The sequence below is a fragment of the Arvicanthis niloticus genome, chromosome 30 (genome assembly GCF_011762505.2).
Source record: "Arvicanthis niloticus isolate mArvNil1 chromosome 30, mArvNil1.pat.X, whole genome shotgun sequence".
Lineage (NCBI taxonomy): Eukaryota > Metazoa > Chordata > Mammalia > Rodentia > Muridae > Arvicanthis > Arvicanthis niloticus.
The window spans coordinates 5770869-5786858 of NC_133438.1; the positions used below are offsets into that span (position 1 = coordinate 5770869).

Consider the following 15990-nt stretch of genomic DNA (forward strand, 5'->3'; position numbering starts at 1 on the left):
TTCTTTTCCTAAAGGGAAAGGACCTATCAATGGAGAAGAGTTCTTACATAGCACACCTACTTGTACTTAATACTTAAATATGTGTCAGTTTCACAATATGCAAGTAACTGTTATATGAAATTATTACAAATCTTACACAATAAAACTCTAAGTAATCTTGAATGGAAATACTGGTCTTACAGGTAGTTAAGAGACTGATGGTCAAGAGAACAAACTACAACACAAGAATCTAGTTATTCAGTCTGCCCTTCCCCCAGCTCCAAAAATAAAAGAACCAGCAAAGAGTGTGGAGAGTAGTGGCCTCTCATATTCGAATAAGGGCAGGTGGGATATGTGGATGTCTAAGCTTTTTCTAGTTACCCAAATATTACATATGATGGATGTACCAACAATCAGGGATGAGGGACCCATTTCTGCTGCCACTTCTGGTTTTAGACTTTTATTTTAAAAATTATGTAACTCTTACAGATTCAGAGTTACAGGTGGCTGTAAATTGTGGGTTTTAGAAACTGAACTCTGTTTCTCCTGAAGGACAGATGCATTCTTTTTTTTTGGGGGGGGGGAGGGCAGATGCACTCTTAACTGTTGAGGTATCTCTCCAGCCCCATCTGCTGCTACTTTCTATTCTTGACTTCACTTCCTGTCTACTGACCTCACTTCCTGCCTTATTTACTTCTTGTCTTCCCTTGTGCAACAGCAGCCCTGCACATAGTATAGGTGGCCATTGTAGTCTTGTGATCTTTATTGCTGTGTATTGGTGAATAGAGGGATTCAGGGAGTGCCCAGAAGTCTGAGTCAGGACTCTGGATAAGAGGTCCCTGTCATCTTATTTAGGGGCCTGGGATGTGGTCTTGGTTTGAGGTATGTGGAAAATTACTGTACCTCCCTGGAGTTTTTCTTTTAGATTTGTGGTTGATCTTGGCACAGGAAAGCACCCACTTATATTCACTAATGATCTGCTCTTCAGGGACAGCTGAGAATTAGGAAATATGGTTTAACTGATAGGAGCCTATGAATGGTGTTTGGAGGAGCCCATGAATGAAGTCAGTGTTCTGTAGAATTGTATGGAAACAGACACCCATAACCTTTGGTCATTTCCTTCAGGAAGCCCCTTACCTACTCAGTTTGCCATTGGGTGCCTCCCTGACATGCAAACATGAATATGCCACAATGCTTATGAGTGGCTGAAGATGTTGTTGACTTATGGAAGGATGGTCTTGGTATATACTTTACCAAAGTCCTCACAGTGAGAACTTCCTTCCTGGTTAACAATATAAACAGATCCAAAACATGTATATACACATTTTCTGCAGTGGGGTAAAGGCTATATACTTAGAAGTCAGTAATAAAAAGAGGCTGATGATCCAGATAAATCAGTGTTATGAGAACAAGCATTGCTTTGCTTGTTCACCTCTGCACGTATGTACCATTCCTGTAAATACTAGTGAGTCCTGCAGCCATGTCTCATCTTTGAGTGTGGTTTGCTGAGGCAGCATGGGTCTGAGAGTGTAGAACACAGGAGCTTTACCTCAAGAAAAATGAATTAACCAAGAAGATGAATTAAGACATTAATATAGAAATGTTTGTCATGTCAATTCTATGGACTTCTGACGTTTTGAAAACCAACCATCCATGTAAGGTAACCTGGACTGTTGTCTGTTAACTCCTCTCAGCTATTTCTAAATAGAACATAGAGAACACCCTAACAATAAACTCCAAGCCATGAATTTGCTATAGTTCCTTAACTCACAAGCTAACCCTCTCAAATCTGTTAAAAAAGTTAAAGAAGGACTGGGTCTAGGCCTTGTATTCCTAAATGTGTTATACAGGCACAATGCCCATGAGAGTATCAATATTCATCTCATTTTTATACCAATAAGAAGCTGATACCAATGAAATCTTTAAATTTGAAATCAAAGTAAATTTTGTACCATTTAAGAAATTATAACTTCATCTTAATAACAATTATACATATTTCTATCAATAGGTTATGGCTATGCAATAAGTCCTAGCTAATCCTCCCTGTTCCAACAGAACCACTACTTTTTCCTAGAAAGACAGCCCAATATTAACCACCTCAGTCCACAAGCCCAGGGAATAGGGGCGCTGACTCTTCATTAACTTCTTCAAGCTGATTATGGACGTTGAGATATTAGAAGAGGGACAGGGAGAATGGTAAGTTGATAAGCCTCTGATGTCTGTGTCTTCACTGCATCCAGCTGCAATTCCAGGACATCAGAGTTTCAAGCAAGTCTGCTCAGCTCACTTGATACACCAAGGCTGTGTATTCTACAATATACAATTCTCAAAACAAATTTTAGTATCAAGATAATTTTTTGGTTTAAATTCTGGAATCTAGTCTTCTGGCGGCCTGCTTCTGTCATGTCTAATCCATATAATTCTGGGAGTTTCTATGAGGGTGTGCTCCCACCATCCTCCCATTTTTGCCTCCCTGCTCTCAAATTCCCCAACACTAGGGAATACAAACTTTCAGGTACCAAGGCCCTCCACTTCTACTGATGCCTAACCCCTTACCCCATCGCCCCTCCTCCAATTACTATGAGGGTGTGCTCCAACCATCCTCTCATTCCCACCTCCCTGCTGTTGAAATTCCCCAACACTAGGGAATCCAAACTTTCAGGTACCAAAGCTGTCCACTTCCACTGATGCCTGGCAAGGCCACCCACAACTACCTATACAGGTGAAGCCATGAGTCCCTCCCTTTGTGTTCTCAGGTTGGAGATTTTAGAATGGCTACTCCAGCTCATTTTTTAGGACCATTTGCTTAAAAAATTGTTTTCCAGCCTTTTACTCCACTGTAAAATCTGTCTTTGTCATTGAGGCGGGTTTCCTATATGCAGCAAAATGCTGGGTCCTGTTTATGTATCCAGTCCATTAGCCTTTGTCTTTTAATTGGGGAATTGAGTCCATTGATGTTAAGAGATATTAAGAAACAGTCATTGTTGTTTACTGTTATTTTTGTTATTAGAGGTGAAGTTATCTTTGTGTGGCTATCTTCTTTTGGAGTTGTTGGAAGAGGGTTACTTTCTTGTTCTTTCTGGGGCATAATTTCCCTCCTTGTATTGGAGCTTTCCTGCTATTATCCTTTGTAGGGCTGGGTTTGTGGAAAGATATTGTGTAAATTTGGTTTTGTTGTGGAACATTTTGGTTTCTCCATCTATGGTAATTGAGAGTTTTGCTGGGTATAGTAGCCTGGGCTGGCATTTGTGTTCTCTTAGGGTCTGTATGACATCTGTCCAGCATCTTCTAGCTTTTATAGTATCTGGTGAGAAGTCTGGTGTAATTCTGATAGGTCTGCTTTTATATGTTACTTGGCCTTTCTCCCTTACTGCATTTAACAATCTTTGTTTTGTGCACTTGGTGTTTTATTATGTGATGGTAGTTATTTCTTTTCTGGTCTAGTCTATTTGGCATTCTATAGGCTTCTTGTATGTTTATGGACATCTTGTTCTTTAGGGAAGTTTTCTTCTATAATTTTGTTTAAGCTGGGAATCTTCACTCTCATCTATACCCATTATCCTTAGGTTTGGTCTTCTCATCGTGTCCTGGATTTCCTGCATGTTTTATGTTAAGACCTTTTTGCTTTTCCTTTGACAGTTGTGTCAATATTTTCTATGGCATCTTCTGCACCTGAGATTCTCTCTTCTATGTCTTGTATTCTGTTGGTGATGCTTGTGTCTACGACTCCTGATTTCTTTCCTAGGTTTTCTATCTCCTGGGTTGTCTCCCTTTGTGATTTCTTTATTGTTTCTACTTCCATTTTTATGTCCTGGATGGTTTTGTTCAATTCCTTCACCTGTTTGCTTGTGTTCTCTTATAATTCTTTAAGGGACTTTTGTGTTTCCACTTTAAGGGCTTCTACCTGTTTACCTGTGTTCTCCTCAAATTCTTTGAGAGTGTTATTTATGTCCTTCTTAAAGTCCTCTATCATTAGAAGTGATTTTAAATCTGAATCTTGCTTTCCTAGTGATATGGGGAATTCAGGACTTTCTTGTGTGGGAGAACTAGGTTCTCATGATGCCAAGTACCCTGGGTTGCTGATGCTTATGTTCTTGCACTTGCCTTTTGCCATCTGTATCTCCTTAGTGTTACCCGCCCTGTCTCTGACTGGAGCCCGTCTTTCCTATTATCTTGGTTGTATCAGAACTGTGTTAGGTGGGTGTTACTACTGGGGTAAGAGCTGGGGCCCAAGATCTGCTCAGTGCTCTGGGCCAGGAGTGACTTCCTGGGTCTTTGTGGGTCCCAGTTACTCCCTGTTTGGGGTGGGAGTTGCTGTCTGCTTACCTGCTTGCCCAGGTTAGAGCTCCTGGAAGCCCTGCTTCCTCTGGGATCTGCTCAGTGCTTGGGCCCAGACTGGAAGGCCCTAAGCTGTTCTTAACCTGGGACAGAGAAGGTTCTTGGTCTACAAAACCATAACAAAATCACAACTGGGCAGGCATGTAATCCCAGTACTGGAGTGATGGAGACATGAGTATTAGGCTCACTGAGCAGTCAGTTTAGCCAAATCAAGGAGTTCCAAGCTCAGAGACTCAGTCTCAAAAAATAAGGTGAAGAGTGGGCACCAAACACTGACATCTGATCTCCACATGCACATGAATGAGCACACAGGCATGCATCACATACACACACACATACTCAGGACTATTTGGAAATAAATCTTGATAGCAATATCTGTACCTACTGTGAATAACATAGCTTGGATCTTAAAACTTTGACTAGAGCTGATGAGAAGATGAAGAAAGGATAGGTTGATTGATAGACGCCCATACAGGAAATCAGGGATCAGATGGCTGTCTGCTACCATTGGGGGGCAAATACTTTTCCCAGCAACCTGGAATCTCAGCATGTTTATAGGTAAAACACAAGGGAAGAGCTTAGCAAAGTATTGGTAGGTCTCTGTAGGTCTCAGTCTCAGGTTGCAATGTTATCATTAAAGGTTTTGACTACTACGATAGAGAATAATATAAAAGCAAAAAAATGGCTCTAATACGTAAGCACCTAGCTTGTTCAAGTAGTATCCTAGTAGCCCACTTCCCCCTTTCCCAGACATTGAAGGCTAGTCTTAAAATTGATCTTGTAAAATATGCTGTTCTTGCAAAATAGGTCAGAAGGTTAACTGCTATTTCTGCTTTGGTAATCAAGTTTGCTTACTCTGCTCGATGACTTGGACATATATGTTAAAACAAGTCTTTGCCTACATGTAGGCAGAATACACATAATCTCGTGGTTTTTTTTTTTTTTTTTGCCTTTGTAAGCTCTGGGCTGATAGGACTAAAGGCTGCATCTTGGGAATGCCCAAGTGCAGTCCTGGCACCAATTAGTCCAGGTGCCAGTGCTTAAACAAAAAGCCTCTTGTTAAAATTTATTTTCTGCCATGGCGAATCTGAGTGACCCCGGATTCATCACCCTCGGTGTTACACACACTGGTCACTCAATTGCACTTGGACTCTTTAGGAAAATTTTGCCATCCCCTGAGCCTTGCCTAGGTAAGCTGTAGCCAGTCCTGTGGGGCTGAAGTGTTAAGAGTCCTGAACATGCCATGCCTAGGTCAAGGATACACATTTCTCTCTTTGTGCCTTCTCCACTCTCTACCCTTAGCTGTGTGCGTCCTTGTCTTTGGTTCCCAGGGCTGCAAACAAAACATAAAATTAGAAGCCAGCATAGCCTAGTAGGGCTATAGAGATAGGTACAACCAAACAGTTGCCACATTCATTTCCTGCTCTGCATTCTCCCTACTATTTTGTAGCGGTTTCTTTGGAGATAATACCTTTCATCTTGTAGGGAATCTCATTAAGATGCAGGATGTTCTAAAGGGAGGTGGAATATATCACACTGTAGGGAAGACCCTTTAACTCAGGAAGTAATCAACTCCGTGATTGAGACAGTCACTGAAACTGACCAGATACACTAGACCCACTATCCCCCAAGCATATATAATAGTAAGGATGCCGAGAGACACTCAGACTGACTGGCTCCAGCTGCCTGGCAGAGACTGTCCAACCTGCCCAATGGCCTGCAAGTTGTGCCCCAGTTTGTCCGCTTTCTTGAGCCATTGCCCATGCTGGCGTGGGCTTTGGTGACATGGCTGCCATTGAGTCATTGCTGCTTCTGGAAGTAATCCTAATAAAAACCTCTGGTTTACCAAGTTGGATTTTCATGGTATCCCTACTTTGGTCTGTCATTGGTGCCCAATCTGGGCTTGTGTAGTTAGCATCTGCTCAGGAATAGTGTTTCTGTTACCCTAAGATTTTCTTTCAGTTTTGTGGGGACCTATTATAGTAAACACAATTCTTTATGGATGCTTTCACTTTTATTCCTCAACATACCAGTGATACAAATGTGTTACATTTACCATTGTTTAGTGACATGTGTGAGTTTTATACATAGACCTGAGAAGGATAAGGACATTTAGCCCAGATACCAATAGATCAGAGAGGGTGCCCAGAGAGCCTTCATCTTCAAGGCCCCCTACTCTTTTGTAGGGTAATGGCCTCAAAAAATGAAATGAGGGGAAGGAGGACTCTTTTTCTTAAGAGTCTCTTGATCACTGGTAATGCTCAGTTGTGGATGGCTCTCCTTCATTTCTTGGATCAGCTTCTGGATACTGGGGTTAGCTTCATCAAATTTCAACCTAGGTTGCAACCAGAGGAGAAAAATGGTTTCTTGTTGTTTCGAGAAAGTCCATTTAAATTTCCCACATGCCTTAAATGTCTCATGGGTCACTTTAATACTACACTGCAAGGTAGAATTGCATAGTGATGTTTTAAATTTTATTTTGGTATATGTATGTGAGCCCATGCATGTGTTGGTAGAATACACTCCCGTGGCTGTATACAGAAGCTAGAGGTTGCCACAGGGATGCCGTTCAACTGATTCTTTACCACAATGCCCATTCCCAACTTAATTTTTTTTATATTAGTGTTTTGCCTGCATGTATGTATGTGCACCACATTCATGCCTGATCCCTGGTTCCTGTGGTATCTTAGAAGAGGGTACTGGATCCCTGGAGCTGGAGTTACAGATGGTTGTGAGCCACTTTACAGGTGCTGAAGACAAACCTGAACCCTCTGCAAGAGCAGCAAGTGCTTTTAGCCTCTGAGCAATCTGCTCATTCCCAACCATCTTGGCTTTTGAGACAGGGTCTCTCACTGACACCCTGGAACTTACCGTTTCATTAAACTGGCTAGCTGGTAAGCTGCCAAAAGCTTTCCAACTCTGTCTCTAAGTACTGGAATTATAGACCTACATGGACATGCCTAGCTTTTATGTGGGTACTGATGACCAAAACTAAGGTCTTCATGTTAGCATAGCAAGATTTTACTAAGTTCCCAGCCCCGGATTATTGGATCTCACGTAGCCTATGGTAGCCCCAAATTAATTATGTAGCTATTGATGGCCTTGGACCTTTGATCTTCCCTATCTCAACTGTTTTTCACCATTTATTTAGTTGGCACCCTGATATTAGCCCCACCTCTCCCAGTTCCTGCTCAAAAATCTCCTCCCCCATATTCCTTCTCCTCCTCTGAGAACAGAGAGGCCCTCCCTGGGTATCATCCCCTCCTGGCACATAAAGTCATGCAGGACTAGGCACATCCTCTCTCGCTGAGGCCAGACAAGGTAGCCCAGTTAGGGGAACAGGATCCATAGACAGGCAAGAGAGTCAGGGACAGCCCATGCTCCAGTTGTGGGAAACCTTCATGAGGACAAAGCTGCACATCTGCTACATCTGTGCAGGGGCCTACGTCCAGCCCATGCTTGCTCCCTGGTTCTACCACCACCTTTCAAGTTTACCATCACAGCCAGATTTATGCAGTTCTAGGGATCAAACTCAAGGTACACACTAGGCAACTACACCATGAACTGAACCATACACTCAGCCCTGTATATTGATTCAATGGGGAAAAAAGATATCTGTAGTGATACAGACACTGCAGAGCCATGGATCCTTTAGTCATATTTTAAATCATGAAACTGGGGCTCATCAATTGGCTAGATTGTTGTATATCAATTTTTGGAGAATCTGCCTAATTTCTGCCTCCCCAAAGCTGGGATTACAAACTCATAGTTTCATACACTCATGTGTGTTCTGGGGTTCTCATGTATGAGTAACTGGCACTTTATTAAATAATCTATTTCCCCAGACACATTTTTATTTGTGCTATTTTGAGAGAGCATCTCATGCTATAGTCTAGGAGTGCTTGAGACTTACCATGTAAGCCCATGTATGGCAATCTTATCTCAACTTCCCAAGGTCCAGAAAACAGACCTGAGCCATCACACCAGGTTCCCACTTTTTTTGAGACACCATGTTTGACTTGCAGGTTGTTTACCCAAATAGAAAAGTGTAGCAATTGTAGCTTCTTGGTCTCCCATGCATTCACTCTATGACTCTGTTTACCCAACAGTGCAACAAAAGGGTTGAAGAGAAGGTTAATATTGTTTGTTGACAACTGGATGTGTGATATAAAACTTTAATCCCAGCATTTGGTATCAGAGGCAGGCAGAATTCTCAGTTTGAGGTTAGCTTAGTCTACAAAGTGAGATCCAGGGCTATACAGAGAAACCCGGTCTTGAAAAATTAAAATATTATTTGCTGACTAAATGCCAATGGACGGAAGCTGACTGCTAGTGACTGATGTCAACAGTGAACCATTCTGGAGCATTGTGGTCTCACCACCACCAAAATCTCTATGTGTGAAACAGTATGAAATCAGAAATGGTGGAATCACACCTGAGTGTTTGGAGGGGGCAGATTTTAAGTTTCAAGGCTTCACAGAATGTCTTCACTGCATCCGTTCCCATGGTGTTCTGAGAAAGGTCTAGAACGTTCAGGCTCTTGTTGCTTCTGAGAGTCTCAGAGAAGTCTTTGCAGTTCGATGGAGTGATGGAGCATCCACAGAGCCTTGCAGACAAAACACAAACTTAACTCATTAAGTTTTATCTAGTATGGGGTGCTGTATACTCTTAATACTCACCTTCTAGGCAAGTTGTGCTTGCTTGTACAATAGGGGCAGGACAGTTATGGGGGTTATCCAAGTTTCTGCTTGGATTTGAGGGTGTTAGAAAGGAGGCTTCATGGTACTGTAAACAGGGTTGAAAATTTTCTAGTGGAGAACTGGATGTCCTTTCACTAGATGGTCACACACTGTCAAACTGAGAAATATTTATGTTTATAATTACAATCTGTATTGTTTTCGAGTTTAGTCAGAGAAGCTTCTTTTTGGTTAAGTGTGGTTGATGAAGAATCTTATAACTGACCACAATGTTCAGAATAAATGAAGCGCTCAGCCACAGAGGGTCATCTGCATCAACCTCTCTCCTTTCAAGGCTCAGGAAAACATCTTGTAAGAGGGGGTGAATAGACTCAGAGCCAGAGCATGGAGAGAAGCCATGTGAAACACTATCATATGGACGTGGCATGACTGTTGCACACATAAACTCATAGCAACTGTAGTTTACCTGCACGAGACCTGTACAGATCAAGCCAGCCAAAATTTCAGCACAGGGGCTCCAGAGGCTCCCCTCCTTACTGAGGAGCTATTGTTAGTTGACAGAGGGAGAGTCGATTCGGAGATGAAGACGTGGCAGGTTGCCCATGTCCCCACACCTATGTGCATATGATCAGTATTAACTGGAGTAAGTGGACTGATTGATACTAATGATGATAACAATAATAAAAGAACATGAAGTTGGGAGGAAGATGGATTAGGCAGTTCCAGGAAAGACTTAGGGGTAGTGAATATATATATATATAATCTCATATATGTATATATGAGAATCTCATAGAATAAAATGTTACAAATTTAAGTAGCAGCTGGTTAATTCAAATAGCCTTCGAATAGCCAATGCTATGGGTATCATCCTGTGTATGACAGGCACATGGATGTAAGGGCTTAACAATGAGCAACAGAAGTTTCTTCCTTCAGGGAAAACAAAACTAGTATACTGTATAGTATATTACACATACAAGAAAAGATTATAAAAGGAAAGGAGGATCTGGGGCTCCCAGATCAAGGGCTGTGGGTGATATGAGAGAATGAAGAAAAGAACAGCAGATCTCTGGAGTAGGAGACCTCCAGACAGGAAAACGGCTCACACAAAGGCCTGATGTTGGCTTGCAGCTATTATGTGAAACAGTATCAAGCTGAGCAGCCTGTACATATGTGATGCACACAATCACAGCATCCATGTAAGACTGGGCATGGTGGTGTATGTCAGTGGTCCCAGCACTTGGGAGGACCAGGAGTTAAAAGTCATCTTCTGCTACATAAAGAATTTGAACCTAGCTTGGGAGACACGGAAAAAAGTTGATAACATATTGTGGGTGGTGGTGGTGAGATGGAGTGGTGGATAAAGGTTAAGCCTGATGACCTGAATTCGGTCCTTGGGACTCACATGGCAGAAGAAGAGAACACACTCATGTTTTGGAATGTTCTAGGTCTCCCGTCTCCATTAAATAAGTTAAGTATAGTAAAAATTTAATTAAAGTTTGAGAAGAAAACCCACAGGCGAAACAAAGATGTCAGAACACAGACCTGTATGAGGTCGACACATGCACCTAGATGTTGCTATGTTTGAACAGGTATAGGTGCACATTCTATATAACTGGAAGAAGGTTCCAAGATTTCAGAATAGACTGGACTTTGAAAGAAGAATGGATAGAGGGTAACACACAGAGTGAGGAAACAATCTGTTCAGAGGGGCAGCTTATACTGAAGTTTTTGGGTAGGCGAGAAAGACCCATTCTATTTTGAACAAAGATCTCAATTAACTCTAGGGAACAGAAAAAATGGATATGTCCAACACAGGAAAAAGCCTTCCATCTGGGCTTGCCACGTGTGCAGAAGGCAGAGAGGAGAGGCTTCAGAAGTGATCAAGTGATGTGCACATACATGATGGACATGTATGCAGGGTCACATATGTGGGATATCAAGCACATCTCAGGTCATGGACTCAGTTGAATGAACTCCATGTGGCAAGTGTTGAGTTCACGGCTTGGCAGAAAGTGTTTGAATATTAACGTTAGTTTTTTTTTTTTATCATGACAGCCATGTTTTCAGCAGACACACCTCATCCGGTTTCCTAGAAGGCACAAATGAGCTAACACAGAGGGGTTAGAGCTGATTGGGGTTGTGTAACAATTTCCTCTAAGATAAAACATCCTGTGTTGGAGAAAAGCTCATTAAGACACAGGATGTTAAACAGAAGTGAAACAACAGGATGCTTAAAGCAGTGGCTCTTAATCTGTAGGTCAAGACCCCTTGCGGAGGGAGAGATGGGGCCATGGGGGAGAGTGTCAAATGATGCTTTTTAGGGGTCACCTCAAACCACTGGAAAACACAGTTAATTATATTATGATTCATAGCAATAGGAAAATTACTACTGTGCAGTAGCAATGAAAATAATTTTATGCTCGGGGGCCACCACATCAGGAAGAGTGAGAACTATTGCTCTAAGGGGAGGTGAATAATTTTGTCCTGAAAAGAAGTTTCTTAAGCTCAGGAGTAAAGCCCAATAGCCTTAGTAACCTCCTGAAACTACACTAGCCTCTTCCCTCACGATGCATATATAAGCAGTAAGGTCTGCTGGACATAAATTTAGAGTAGCTGAGCTGCCTGGAAGAGACATTCTCCAACCTGTTATGTCACCTATAGGTTTGCAGTGTGCTCCAGGTTTCCAGCTTTCTTGAGCCATTTCCTGTGCTGGGGCAGGCTCTGGTGATGTGACTATCTTTGAGTCATTTCTGCTTTTGTAAACACCACCTCAGCCATATTTCTATAAGAACCCCAATAAACTCATTGGTTCACCAAGTTGGAGTTTGATGGTAACCTTAGTTTGGTCTGTCATCTGTTCCTTATCTTGCATGAGCAGATGCTATTTTTCATCTTCCCAGGTAAAACAGTCTTCCTATTTGGAATGCCAACATGCATTATGTGAAATCCCAGGGCCACACCTATGTTAGGTAAGCACTAACCACTGAGCAACATTCCCATCCTCTAGAGAGCTGTCACCATTGATACCACCACTCTGCTGCCAGCACAGTTGCCTCACAAATTACCATGGCTGCTGGCTCCTTTTCTATTATTTTGAGGATGACAAGTCAATGTTCTCACCAGCATAAATTGTAACCATCATGGAATGAGTACATTCTAAGTGCATCTAAGGATGTACCTATATTTTCTCTACCTCCTGGAGATTTCTTGGTTTCTGGTGAAGGAATATACATTTTCTTCAGTAATGTAGCCATGAATAAGGTGTTTATACTCTTGCATGTAATTCCTTACCTATGGCCAACCCTGGTTAAACTCACTGGGACAGGGACACACAGGGACACACACACCATGAAAATGAAAGGCAGACTAGTTGGGAAGGGGAAGGGGATCCAAGGGAGGGTAACACAGAAGGGCAAAGTGATGTAAATATGCTCAAAATACATCACATACCTGTATGGAAGTTTCACAATGACTCCATTATAATGCACAATTAATACATACTAGCAAACATTAAAGTTAAAAATACTGATGCCTGACTGCAACAGCATGGGTGACAGCCACACTACAGAATCAGCCAAGTGTAACTCTGACACTTGGTAGGCTGAGGGGAAGAGGATAGTGGGCTCAAGGCCCTCATGTAGACATCTACTAAAACATCCTGTCTTATGCAGAAGTGTACTTTTGTTTTATTTTTGAGACTGAGTCTTACTATGTAGCCATGGCAGTGAACCCTCAGTCTTCCTGACTCATCCTTCTGAGTGATGGGATTTTTAGTCATGTACTATCACTCCCAGTTTAAGACTCTTTCTTGTCTGCTCCCTGCAAAGGTACTGGTATCTGGATTGCACTCCAGGGATTCTATTTTGATTATCCTGTGGCATTACCTGGGTGCTGAAATTTTAAAAGCTAATTACAAAATAGAAAAAATAGATACAGAACACTGCAAGTAACATTATACTAACATGTGTTACAAACACAAGATAACATGTTTTATTTTAAAATATTTAATTGACAAGCTAGGTTACATAGTGATACCCACCTGTAAACCTATCTCTCAGGAAACTGGACTAGAAGATTGCAATTTTTGGGGTACCCTGGACTATGTAGCAAAACCAGTTTCAAAATATTTGATTACGTTTATATGCAGGGTATACAACATGATGATTTGATGCCTTTTGTGCATCAATGGCCACAAAAAGTAATTTGGTTACCACATACTATGTTAGAGCTCCCAAATTTGTTGTTTTTATAATATATTATATTAATCTATCAATCAATCAATCAATCAATCATCTATCTACGTATAATATTGGATGTCCTACCAATATTTACCTTTCCAATCCCCAGGCCTTGGAGGTCTTACTCTCTGCTTCTGTGAATCTGGCTTTTTAAGGTTTCCTGGCATTCGTTGAAGACCTATTGATACTAGTTCAAGTATAACAACCCAAGCACCACCAACAGATTTGGTGAGTTAAGGAAAGTGTGGTAAATACCTACAATGGAGTATTACTCAGCCATGAGAAGACAAGGAAACCTGGCATCTGTGACAATGTGAATGAACAGGGAGGACATTTGTTGAGTGACAATCATATGACTGCACTTCTATGCAGAGTATTATCCTTCAGGACCTTCTCATAGTTAAGGGATGTCATCAAGAACATTTGATTGATGCTCCTAATTTGCCTGGGATTTGTAGGACAGAATCAAGTAGACTCCATTGACCTTACTGAGACCATAGGCATAATGCCCAACTCTTATCTCTATAAACCTTGGGAGTTGGAGAGTAGTGGGTGCTTCTGCTTGGCTTGATGCATCTCATCCTTAAATTCTTTTCAGAGGAGACATTTATATTCTGTTTGTGTAAATGTATGTGTTCATGTGTGAATGTACATGTGTGACACTGTTTGTGGAGGCCAGGGGCTTGATACTGTGTTTAGCATTCTCCATCTCATATTTTGAGATAAGTCTTCTCTGTGAATATGGAATTTATAATTTGGCTAGAATGGCTGCCCACTGAGTCCCAGAGATGCCTTAGTCCCTGCTTTCCCAGTGCCGACATATTAGGCATTGCTTTTTTATGTTGATGCTGGGAATATGACCCACAGTCTAATGATTGCACAGCATGCAATCACATCTAATAGGTAACCCTTAAAATACCAACTTTACGTGCATGGCTGTGTTGCCAATGAGCTAAGAAGGGAGCAGATCCCCTGGAGCTGGTGGTTACAGCCAATTTGGAGCCACTTGATGTGAGCTTGGGAACAAAATTTATGTTCTTTGTGAGCAAAAAAGAGATCTTAACTGCTGAACCATTATCTTACAGCCCCTTGCCTGCTGATTTAAAAAAGAACACTCAACTTCGAAAAGAGAGGTAGATTAGTGAGTAAAGGGCCTTGCTGCCAAGTCTGCCAACCAGGGTTTGAACTCTAGATCTCATGTGGTGGGAAAACAGAATCAATCCCCTCATGTTGTCCTCTTTATCTCTCTGTAGGAGCTGTAGATGTGAATACTAGAAAAATGTGATACAAAACTCAACTGACTTGACTCAGAACCTCTCTATTGCTTCGGAAGGCACCTGCTACACTTGGAAACTCCTTTGAGGTACAGATTGCAGTTCAAAAGGCACAACTCACCACAGACTTTTCAATTCACTCTTGGGGTTCTTCAAAGCATTACACAGAAGCTTTGCACCTGCGGCTCCAATGTGATTTAGCCCCAGATCCAAGTGCTGCAGGCTCCGTGTTTGTCTGAGCACCTTTGAGAGATGGTGGCAACCATTGCTGGTGATCTTACAGGACCACAGTCTGGAAAAATCACATGCACAGGGACAAAAGCCAGAAACAAACACCTTAGTCCATTCTGGGATGATGCAACCAAACCACAACCTTCTACCCCAACCTTCTACCCCAACCCACTGGTTTCAATTAAGCTTAGAGATACTGTGATAAATGATATTAGAATGAAACCATAGAGTGGATTTCCACATGGGGTTCTCAAAAACTTTCAAAGTTCCCATAGAGAAGTTGGAAAGGACTTATGACTAAAATACATTGTATACATAATACGAAATTCTCAAAGAAATAAGTAAATAAAATTAATTGGTATGAAATGAAATCTCATGCTGCCTTTGTCTACCAAGACAACTGCCTGTGGCTAGAAGAGTGCAAAGATTCAGGAGTAGAATGAAGAGGATACATCATTTAACAGATATACAGTTTCCAACAATCTCTTAAATACTTACGCTCATAGGTAAATACAGCTCTTATCCCCCAACAGAGAAACCATCAAATTTGTAGTATTTTATGGATGGGGCATAGATCAGCAGTAAGTTTCTAGCAAAGTGCCTGTACACAGTAGGTGCTTCATAAATGCTGACAATTACTTCATGGCTGTGTTTGGTATCTTAAGAGGTAAAGAGTTTTCGCCTTCGCTTGGTCCTTTTGGCTGCGGCAGACACCTAGCTAGTCTGCTCCCATGAGGATACCATATCCTGAGACATCCTAGAGGAGCCACTGAACTCAGAGCAGCAGAAACCTAGCTTGTCTGCTCCTGTGAAGACACCATATCCTGAACCATCTTAGAGCATTGGTGGAACCACTGCACTCAGAGCAGTAGGATTTCAGGATCCCAGAGGCAGCCTGAGTCCCAGGAGCTCTTCCACCAAGAGCTCAGAATCACAGGATCACAGAGACATCTGGACTCTGAGTTTTGACACAAGCAAGATAACTGGAAAGACAGTCTCCAGTCAGTGACAGTGAATGCAGGTAGCACTAGAGATAACCAGATGGCAAAAGGAAAGTGCAAGAATATAAGCAACAGAAACCAAAGTTACCTGGCATCATCAGAACCCAGATCTCCTACCATAGCAAGTCCTGGACACCCCATCACACTGGAAAAACAGGATTTAGATTTAAAATCACTTCTCATGACAACGATAGAGGACTTTAAGAAGAAGGACATAAACAATTCCCTTAAA

General features: G+C 41.8%; 1 protein-coding gene across 1 annotated transcript in view; it reads right to left on the minus strand.

Annotated features, from left to right (window-relative positions):
* Positions 1-6336: 6336 nt before the first annotated feature.
* LOC143440851 (NACHT, LRR and PYD domains-containing protein 2-like) overlaps positions 6337-15990 on the minus strand; it is a 42577-nt gene continuing 32923 nt past the window's right edge. Inside the window, exons 9-11 of the mRNA XM_076927721.1 lie at positions 14648-14818; positions 8753-8923; positions 6337-6652 (exon numbers count right to left, since the gene is read on the minus strand). Coding sequence (XP_076783836.1) covers positions 6514-6652; positions 8753-8923; positions 14648-14818 — 481 coding nt within the window. The 3' untranslated portion in view covers positions 6337-6513. The remainder of the gene's footprint in view (positions 6653-8752; positions 8924-14647; positions 14819-15990) is intronic.